The 11231-nt window shown below is 40.3% G+C and overlaps 1 protein-coding gene across 1 annotated transcript; it reads right to left on the bottom strand.

The window, feature by feature from the left end:
• Window positions 1–130: 130 nt before the first annotated feature.
• Window positions 131–10531, bottom strand: LOC134814657 (uncharacterized). The gene is made up of 18 exons (XM_063822817.1): window positions 10386–10531; window positions 9952–10072; window positions 9708–9816; window positions 9233–9549; window positions 7619–7675; window positions 6923–6970; window positions 6569–6782; window positions 6354–6421; window positions 6039–6168; window positions 5598–5753; window positions 5259–5441; window positions 4621–5104; window positions 3958–4113; window positions 3726–3838; window positions 3452–3574; window positions 2980–3194; window positions 2667–2803; window positions 131–2500 (listed from the first exon to the last, which is right to left on the bottom strand). The coding sequence occupies exons 1-17, from the start codon at window positions 10529–10531 to the stop codon at window positions 2726–2728; spliced, it is 2718 nt and encodes a 905-aa protein (XP_063678887.1). The 3' UTR covers window positions 131–2500; window positions 2667–2725.
• Between the last annotated feature and the right edge of the window lie 700 nt (window positions 10532–11231).

The following is an 11231-nucleotide window of genomic DNA, read 5'->3' as shown; positions in this document are numbered from 1 at the left end:
ATGATCTCGTAATTCAATGATCAAAGAAATTCCAAACCAAATATTTTCGAAGAAAAGAAATCCTAACGCCCAACTTTTGTAATTTACAATTAATCTGAATTTGCTCTTAATAATAATATAAACAATAAGAGCCAAAATTTACGGAGGATATAATTTCATAGTCAACAAATTATAAAAATCATTTATCATAAACTTCACATCAAATAAAAATATTTTTTTCGATTTAACAACATATTTTAAAAGCTCACCACCTTTGATAAACTAATTAAAAAAGAAAACTCCAAACAAGAAGCACATGGCAAATATCATGGATGATGATTGAACGTTTAATAGAATGTCGAAATATTATTCTTAAAAAAAAACATTCAACGTTTGAAATTGGTCACAGTCCAACCTTATAATATCTTCTGAAAAACGCTATCACCCAACGCAACAAATTTAATAACTAAGTTTTCGAAACTCTCAAATCTCAATCGCTGTTGTCCTGATAACTGGTACTGGCCAGAGTCCCACAGTCAGTGGTCAGTTCATCAGGTAGAGGGTAAACAGAGTCAGCATAGCCCTGTTTCACCAACTCCTTGTTGATACTGATGTAGTTATCAGTGCTGCAGTCCCACAAGTGGACACAGAGAGGGCCTCCCGGTCTCCGCTCTATAACTTTAGCTATCATCCACTTACCTGACACTTTATCGAGGAAGAAATCACGAGCAGCTGCACTCTCGTTCTCACGATTTATCTCCTCGGTTCCTACAAATACTGGTTCTGTGTCGATAGGGTAGGTAGGCTTCACATCCGCAAGGAACATCTCTTGCGCTTGAAATGGAAGTTCTTTGATAAACGCTGAATCCATTACACGCAAAGATTTCTCGTGGACGATCTCGAATGTTCCAAAGTCCAGGTGGAAAACTTTGCACATGCCCTCACCAACCTCGTCAGTCTCGGTTACACGTGACCGCCGGTAATTATCGTTACCATCAATACTCTTCACCGCCACAATCTCCCCTATAGCTGCGTAGTACTTTGTCTCCCGGTACCCCTTATACCGGTACATACTATTCATCTTCTTAGTCAGCTCTGCCAGAGGATCACCTACACTATTCTCCTGTTCTATAGCACCTGGGTTGATATCGTGAGGTAGAATCTGAGCCCAGAAGTGGAAGGGAGTCAGAACTGAAGTGACTTGGACTATGACCGGCATGTCGTTGGTTGGGGTTGGGGGCTTGTTCTCTTGGATCACCATAGCTTGTTCGCTCTGGAGGGAATTAAATTCGGACTTCCTCTGATGCAGAAACCGACACTGACTGCCCTTATAACACTGCCTCCCCCGGCTGAAGAACCTACATAATGCCCGTCTCTCAAGTTTCTGACCGTACACGGCTTGTCCCACATCATCCTTATCATGGTCTGCCAGATTAGTTTCGCTGTGGAAATCTTCAGACATAGGATCGAATGAGGACATAGGATCGAATGAGGACATTGTTTCTGAGTCCACTTCACTGGACAGCTCACTATTCGGAGCGGCCAGAGTGATAGGACTACTCCGACCCATCTTCATAGCTGCTAACTTCGCTTCCACGTTCTTCATCCGGTCCTCGATAGCAGCACTTAATGTAGGATCAAGATCAGCATGGTCCACACCAAAGTCCAGATTCAATATCCGCTCTGCGTGACCTTCTCGCACAAACTCATCGGCTATATTCACTAGCAAATTTGTATCCACCCTGTCAACTATAGAAACTGGGAGTGAACTATTAAGGAACTGAAATAATGCTTCGTCGTCAGCAACTTGAACATCTTTTCTGTAACCGTAGTAAAGAGGGACCACGTCACCTCGAACGTTAAGGTAAACACGCTCATTTAAAATAAGGTCTGAGAAGGCAGTCCGGGCTGATCTAGAATACTGACACCGTGTTATCGGGGAATTGTCATCTTCATCATCACTATCAGTCTCAAACTCCTCCTCCTCCTCATCACCGACTGTTGTCTTATCGTCCGGTGGCATAGCCTGTATCTCTGGTAAATAGCACGGGATGGACTGAGCCGGGAGTCTAGAGAACTTGGCGGGAAGCGGTCTGACATTTAGCACAACGACTTCCTCTACGTTGCCGTAATCAACAAACAATACCATGTATTTGTAGACCCTACGAGTGGAGCTCTTCTTGAAAACCTCTAACACAAGTGCCCGATACCAGCTGATACTTCCCTCTGGACAACTGTATTTAGCCACACAGAAGTCTCCTACATCAAATTCAACTTTACAGGAGGAGACAGCGAGCTTGCTGGATATCATCTCGGAGAGTCCTGACACTTCCTTCTCTACCAGGTCATCTTGTACCCAGTTCTTGGTAACTGAATCCTCCCACTGGACGTGCAGTAAGTTCACGTTCACTTCCACGACAGTTCCTTTCCATATGTTGCCTCCTACGTTGCGGGTGATCTTGTCCCCGGACTGGTATGTGGGTTTGTTGGAGTAGAGTAGGTTCAGACTCGATGTCATTGCCTGGAGAGATAAGAGAGTTTCAAATATAGAGACTAACTATTCTGAAGTAGATGGTAGATAAATGCGAAATGCTCTATACTGATTACTGAGGTGTTCGTTCAGGGAAAAACGTAACTTCGTTTAAAACCAGACGAGGGAATTAAACACACAGATTTACAAAACTCACATTGAGGACGGCAATGTGTCTCATATCTAGAAAAGAGACACAGAATAGCTCCGGAGACTTCACGTGGGTAACCATGACTGGCAAGAGTGTGGTGTTCTCTGAAAGTGTCTCAGTTTGCAGTCTCGTAACCTCCCTTTCTAGGGGCGAGAAGAGGGTCTCATGGTTATGTTTTTATTAGTTGTGAACAATTTAAGGAGGGAAGAGTCGTGCTTGATACAGACAAAGTGGTAAAATTAATATTTATCATAACTAGTGCCTCATTAATACCGAGGAAACAGGTTTCATACTGCATTTAAGACAATAAGAAAATCACCTTGTAATTATTATAGACGCTTTCCTCAGTTAAATCGCCTAACAGGTAGCTTTTAGGATCGTATATGATCTCTTGCAATTTAGCAGTCAGGGACTCGGACTGGGGAGGCTGCTCATCGTTAGGTTCAGGAATGTTACTATCATCTCCCTCTTCTCCCTCTTCTCCCTCGTCTCCCTCCAATCGGTCCATATCTTCATACTTGGGAGAGTTAGCACCTGAGATGGAGACAGTCTGAAGAGTTGCAGAAAGAAGACAGTTTACCCATATAAGGTCATGTAACATGTTACATACTTACTTAATACTTCTACTCTAGATAAACATTGTTCATGTGAATAACTATCTATCAGATTTATGGAGAACTTTGACAATAAAATTAAGACACCTCCGAAACACATATTTCCTTAATGGTACAGATAAGGGATATTTTTAGTTGCTTTTATCATTACATCCACCACTCACGATGTGAACTCACCAGGATCTACAGTGTGATCTCTATTCTCCGCATCATCACTGAGAACCTCTATTCCTGAGGAGGGAGTTTTGGCATCACTCGGAGACAGACCATCGGACGGATCTGTGTTATCTGGCTTGCTTCCTAAAATTATAAGTCTGAGAATCTTATTGCGGACAGTTAGTAATGAAAATGTGGGCGGGATTGAATTATATTTACTGTGCTTCTATTTGAGAAATGCGTTATCTATTTATAGTTATTATCTTACAGTGCCAATTCAATTTAAAATGAATACCTCGAATAAGTTCCGAGCTGTTTCGTTTAACAGCAGATTTAGCTTTTAGGACCTTCCTTTGTTCAGAGCCGAACGTGGATGGGCTTATACTGGAGGCACGGTCACTTAGAGACCTGAAATATAACTTGCATTCACAATTTCTTAGGAAGATATTCAATTACACATCATCAACAAATATTTGCACACTAAAATCAAAACGGTTTCAAAATCTCGTAAAAAAACCATAACTCACATCCCATCAGCGGTATTCTCCAAGTCTCTGTAGGATATTTCGAAGTTTGGAGGGGGTAGATTCCGGTCCAAATCTTCAAACCCGTCCCGCTTCCATTTGTTAGGATCAGATGACTCTCCTTGATCCAGTGGTATCTCGTATCCAGTGTCCGGTGCGCTGTAGACATAGCTAATGTTGGTAATGTATATCAACTAATCGTTCAGGATTATTGCTTAAAACTTAAAATTGATGTGTGGAGGGTTATCATAACGTGTTTGAAGGACAGATTTATCGCGCAATAATTATTTATTTTCCATTTATAATAACTCTAGAAATGATAACTTTTAAACGATAATAAAATGTTGATACAAATTATTAGAAATCAGCAAAATATAAGTATTTGATAGAATTTCAAATGAAAAAATGTATTGATTGAAATAATATAGGTAATCAATTTACTTACATAGCGTAAGCAATTCTTAATTTGCATCTTTGAATGCGGTTCAAAACCTTAGAAGCATACGCAATAAAAACTTAGGTAAATAACTAACCCCTCGCAAACTGTTTTCAACGCACTTTAAAATTGAAAGTTTAGCAGAACAAACCTCAAGCAGAGGAGATAAAATTCCGAACAACAACAAAACAATGAACATGATCATAATATTGTAATAGATCTACCCGAACCTGAAGTTGTCTCCACCCAGAGGAGCGTTCCCAAACACATTGCCTCTTCCCTTAGCACTAGTGTCCCCGAATGAGAAGGGAGGTGCAGGAGAGTTGATGGTTCTAGAGACTGGTTGAGGACCACTCCCGATAGAAGGAGGTCGTCCTACTGAGGGTGGTGAAAAGGAATCGTCCTCAGAATCATCTGAGGGTACAGGATGTCGGTTATTTGGTGTGCGTGCAACATGACTTGTACTGGCTGGAATGTGCGTTGGATGGAGTGGTTGAGCTGGATAGAGTGGGGTTCGGGTTAAACCCTGGTGGGGACGCTGAGTAGAGGGAGGTGGTGAACGGTTCCGACCTCTGCGTGGTGGTGGATTGGTGGATGGAGAGGCTGATCTGGTACTCTGGAAAGCTGTTGAAGTTGGATTGGTGTCCGGAAAGGAGCGAGGAGCGAAACGTGTTGGCGAGGTGCACAACTCCTTCATTGGCTCTGTTGACTCAACTGAAATTAGATGGTTAGATGGTTACTGTGTCCTATCATTTTAACACGATTTTTGAAACAACCAAGTTAGTACCAAAAGTTATTCTTCTAGAGCAAAGTAAAGAAGATGAATTCAAACAGTATTCAAGAAATATTGCACAGCAATTGTCATTACCTTGATACTTTATGGCTAGTTGCATCTCAACAAGCTTATTGTTGATATTAATTAGGAGATTCCCTTCCTGCAACTCTAGAACAACTCCATAAACTTGGTTGGTTGTTTCCAGCACTCTTATTATAAGCATCTTATTCGATACCAGGTCCCACAGAGCTTCTACAGTCGATGATTCCCATTCTTCTGAAAATTAACAAGTCGTCATAATTAAAACTAATATTAAAGTCAAATCAAAAACCATGACATTGAGTAACAATCTACTTTTGGATAATTTAGTCGTTGTTCACCAGTGAAGCTTGTTTCATGGGCAAAACTGTTTTTAATGTAAAACTAACTAACGTCCTCGATCGGGCGGCATAATCCCCGACAAGTAGCATTGTTGTACACACATGGGCTCCATTAATAGGATCTCGTCGGGCATATCTCGCAGCTTATCGTAGTTTACATCTTCGCAGCGGTTTCCGTAATCAACGAACAGGACCGTATACTTGTGCTCTGGGATGTTGAGACATATTGTTTATCTGTTAATAAAATAATTGTATAATTATATGCGGTCTTGGTGACCAAGTCAGATAATCACAGATAACCATTATTTCGTTTTCTGCATCGGTCATCTTCTGATGTTTCAAATTATACAAAGTTTCTGACTACCTATATATAAACTTTCAATATGAAATAACTTATTTATGATTTTTGATAGTTATTCTTCATCCGTCGAAACCCACTTCAGGGTTTCAGACAGTAAAAGTAAAACCTATTAAGTTGGTATCTACTACATACCTGCAAGAGTCCTCTCCACACATGCTCTGTACCACAAGCCATCTACAAACTGACAAAGTACCATCTTCCCAATAGAATGTGACTTGTTAATCCGCAGATTACTCGAATGAATATAGTTAGCTACAGCGATCTGAAGGCAAAAGATGTGTAACATAACGATCTTCCTTTTCAGATATTGACAAACATTTATTGTGTTAATGTAGTAAAAATTGGAACGGTTGACATCATAAAATGTCATTTAACAATAATCGATATAAATGCGACAGTATCTGCCGTCTACCGTCCGTAATAGGTTATTTTCTAGAATCTTCTAACCTGAACATTGTCTCGCTTTCCATCCGCTTGCTTCGGCTTTACGAAAAACTGGCTCGGGCTGTAGAGCTCTGAAAAGCAAAATGAATTGAATATGAAGCAGAATACGCAGATATTGGCAAAAATCGTTACATTTCCGGTATTTCCTATTCCCAAACTTCTCTCCTCATTTATAGAAAGTAAGTTTCCCCTGACCCCTCCTCTGTTACTCAGCAAACCTTCAACAGATCCCCAGCTTTCTTTAGCAGGATTCGAATATTCACTGCTTTCAGTAAAATATCTCTGTATTTTCTTGTTCCAACATAAGTCCTGAATGACAGGACCTTTGCCAGGGGGTGGAACAGCTGCTACTCTTTCTGGAGGTTGGTATTCAGGTACTAGGGGCTCCCTTACTGGCGTTCTAGATACCTCCATTGATATTCTTGATTGGGACTAAGAATAAAGAGCATATTATACAATAATAAATGTTTGGTTTCGAAAAATCAACATTTAACTTTTGATAATAATGACAATTGCATAATTATGAAAATTGATGGTAAAATTTCATAATCTTGATGTAACGATAAACTGACCTGAGGCTTTCTGTCGGGAGTCAGACTGGTATCAGTAAGTTCAATGGTCTGAAATCAAAGAAAATAAACAAATTGAAAGATTAATCCAGCAATATTTTACTCTAAGAATGGTTAAAAGTGAAATATTTGAACGAAATTATGGTTCATACCTAAATCAAATTATACTTAACAGTTGCATGATTTTTTAAAAAGAACGCAAGCTGAAGGTAGAAAGCAGCAAACTTATCCTCACATTAGTATCTGGATTGAAATAGTGGTATTGCTGTTTAGCAGCGGAAAGCTCAGCAGCTATTTGGGTAGGTGTGAGTGGCGTGCTAGAGCGATGTAATCTAGGGGACGGGCTCCTAGGAGGTATTGGGCTTGGTTGCTGCCGAACTGGGCCGGGCAGGATTGGTGGATTACCATAGGCAGACAGATGGCGGGAAATGGAGGCATGCCCAGGATGGGATTCGAACGCTTGGGTTTTTAACGTTGCTGAGGGCTATTGATAATTTTGAGCGAATTTATATCCAATAAGGAAAAAAAAAGGTTAAAAGTCATTACAGTCAGCCAGCGTAACAGTTTCGGTGCTGTGGCAAAATTTATCAATAGTACAGCAATCTCACAGCAAATCAAGATTGTAGTCGATAATTAGAGATAATCAGAGAATCAACTTAAATCACCAAACTAAGATTATCTCCAGTCTCCGTTACTCACCTTCGGCTGAATGAATGCACCCGGGCCGAGAAGATCTTTAGGAGATATCAAGTCTACCTATGGGAGTTAGGCAACAGTTACACTTTCAGGGGTTCATTCATTATCTATCGGAATATCATGGTTTGAACTTTGACAGTTTACCATACAAATAAGATGTTAACGGGCACTGAATTAAATTATATCAATTAATTAATTGATATGTGTGCAGAACTACCCCAGGAGTTGCAGATAGGCTCACTCCTCTAGAACAAGTAACACGTGATGAGTTTATCCCAGCTATCATTAACAGGCTGTTTAGCTGCACTGATGAACTTAGGAACATAATGGCTCTACCACCAAGATATGGAGGATTGGGTATACCAGTTATGATGGAAATGGCAGACCGAGAGTACAATTTCTCATGTAAAGCCACAAAACCCCTTAAAGAAGCTATTCTCAAGCAGATAGACAACTACACAGAGGACTGGAGACACAGTAAAGAAGTGAAAACTGAGATAACGACTGAACGAAATCTCTTCTATCGACAAAAACAAGCAGAAATATGCCAGGAGCTTGAGTCAACACCACTGGCAAAGTTGATGTTCCAACTAGCGGCTGAGAAAGGGGCAAGTGCTTGGTTAACAGCACTACCTTTAAAAGAGTATGGATATCTGATGAATAAACAACAGTTCTCAGATGCAATAGCTCTCAGATACAACCTGAACTTAAAGGACTGCCCTAAGACATGTACGTGTGGCCAGAAATACTCAGCAAACCATGCGCTCATCTGCAAGCTTTGTGGATATGTGTCACTGCGGCACAACTCGCTGAGAGACACCTTTGCAGAACTAATGAGAACTGTGAAATGCAAGGATGTGCAGACTGAGCCAGTTCTTCTACCAGTTGATGGTCTAGAATTACCAAAGGGAACAGTCCTAGGAGACCAAGCCAGGCTGGACATTTCTGCAAGATCGATTTGGAATGCTTCAGAGAGGGCATTTTTTGATGTAAGGGTATTTCATGCCCCAGCCCCCTCCAATGCAAGCAAATCGATACCAGCAATGTACCTGTCCCATGAAAATGAGAAAAAGCGATGTTACAATGCAAGGGTTCTTGAAGTGGAGAAAGGAAGCTTCACACCTTTAGTGTTCTCGACTTCTGGTGGAATGGGTGGTGAAGCTGAGAGACTGGTCAAGAAACTGGCCAGTAAGATGGAGTACCACACTGGCCAGAGGTACTCAGACGCTGTAGGATACATCAGAAAGCGCCTTCGCTTTGAAATCCTTAGAACAACAGTGATATCTCTCCGTGGAGACAGAGGTGCGAGAAAAAACATTGTTGATATAAACAGTCTAGATCTTAACTTGGAGCCACAAGGCCAAGGGTAATTTTTGATTGTTAAGGGAATTTTTTGAATTCTTAAAGGGTTGATTTTATATAGGGTCATTGCTATATTATGTGTATATTGTTTGAATAATTTTATTAAAAAAAATAAATTAATTAATTGAATTTGCAAAACATTTGAGCGCGCGAAAACCACTTGGCTTTCATAGTTAGGATGTCACTTAATTTAGCGCCCTACGTTTAAGACTGACAGTCAAACTCTGAACATTTGTCGAACTTTACTGCTCAAACCTGTTTGTGAGTGGGATCGGGTCTTTTTGAACTTTGCAATGAGCTGTGATGTGAAGAGAAGGATCTGGTATCACACTCCTCTTGCCTTTCTTCGGATAAGTTCCGTGTAGGTGCTCTTCCATAGTCACCACTTCGCTGTACTGACCTCTCTGAGTCAGAGGTTTTCTTAGCAGAAGATTGTGAATTCTGTCTGTTGTTGGAGTATGATTTGAAAGGAACTACAGGTTCTACTGTATCCTCCGGAGATGAGCTATACAGGTCACCATCTTGGGGAGAGTCTGGGAGCTGGATATTTTCATCTGTATCCTCGGAATCACCTGTAGTTTTAAGACACTTAATTGTGAAAGTTGAAAAACTTGGTCAATTCTTGCGCTTAGTAAACAAAGATCCGCCACTGGGTAAAAACTCGCAAAACAATTGACTAATAAGAAGATTTGTTGAAGATAAAAACATGGGAGACTGAAGAAGACCTTACTTTCGACACCGATGTGGTCTATAGCACTGATTATGGAGTCTGTATTTATTTTAGGAGGTGGCGAGGCAAACAGTACTGTTGTCTTCAGTTCGTTCACTGCTTTGTGCACCTATTGTTGAGAAAATGGTAATTTATTCTAATTCAACTACTCAATCTAGAAATTAAGACATTTTGATAATAAAACATTAAGAAATAAGAGGGTAAGAAAATCAATAGACGGAATAAGGGTTTAAATAAATCTAACCCCTTTCAAGACCCCTTGAGATGCACTGCTTGACATTGCCTCCTTTTTTAATCTGTTGAGGTCATTTATAACTGAGGAGTGTGAAGCTCCATCAATCTGTTGCTCTTTCAGGGCCTTATACCTGAATTAATGTAAACATCAGTAGGCACCAACAATTTGGCTCGGAATTTGGGTCAGAAATAATATAAAATGTGTTATGATCCACCTCATCACTAAAAGCTAGGTTACATATTTTGTCGTCAATGAATGTGTAGATTCAAGACTAGAAGCTGGAAAAGTTGGGAGCTGCTTTTTTGAAATTTATAAACAAATCCTTTTCAGATCAATCAACATTTCTTAACATTTTCTTCATGTGAGAAGTAATTTCATTGTCGAAGAAATTTAGCAGGTTTAAGCAAAAAACAACAGACTACAAAGTAATAGTATGCACTTACCTTTCCTCCAATTTGAGTCTCAACATTTGGAAAACTCTGTCAATATCATCGCCCTCTGGATTCTTAAGTTTTTCAGCCTCATCTTCTAGTGATTCGAGGTCTTTTATAATGATTGACTGCAATTGTTTTAACTTCTTTTTATCCATAGCTATTGGAAGGTGTTACATTAACAATCAGTAATAATTATTTGAGACACGGCTATATGCTATAATTCACAAACATGTTTTATTCATGTTGAACCAGAAATGAACAGGTATGTATGCCGCGCCGTACGGGTACATTGTACATTGTACATCACATGATCAGGACTTTCTACAAAACTGTACCAAATAAAATGGTCGAAAATTGAGTGTTCTAAAAAATAACATAGAAATACAAATTTCATGCAACTTTTCAGGTAGTAAGATAATTATAATAGGAATAATCTGTGCGAGGTTGGGCGAATTTCTATGTGCCAAACTTGAGATATCACTTCAAACACAAGGAAATTTCCCCTATAAGGCCAGGTAGCGCAGTTGGTTAGCCAGCTTTGCAATCGTGAGGTTGCGGGTTCAAATCCCACTGCCTGCCTGGTCGTGGGGTGAGTGATGTTGACATTCAGCTAAGGATCGTGAGTGGTCTATGCAGCCCCCCGGTGTACTCAGCCGAATACTCGAGAAATCGGGTGTGAGGGTTAAATGAGGAGCTGCACATTGCAGCAAAGTCTCGGGCGAAGAAAGTATGGTACACACTACCTTAACCGTCACTGGCTAAAAACAAATCCTTCGGCTTCCTGTAATTGGCTGGTTGCACTTGTGTAACAATATGGCTGTTGGAATACTCCGAAGTAAAATAAGTGTCTAGATA

This window comes from Bolinopsis microptera, chromosome 5, assembly GCF_026151205.1.
Source record: "Bolinopsis microptera isolate Bmic1 chromosome 5, MBARI_Bmic_1.0, whole genome shotgun sequence".
NCBI classification, from domain to species: Eukaryota; Metazoa; Ctenophora; class Tentaculata; order Lobata; family Bolinopsidae; genus Bolinopsis; species Bolinopsis microptera.
This window is presented reverse-complemented; position numbering and strand designations above follow the sequence as displayed.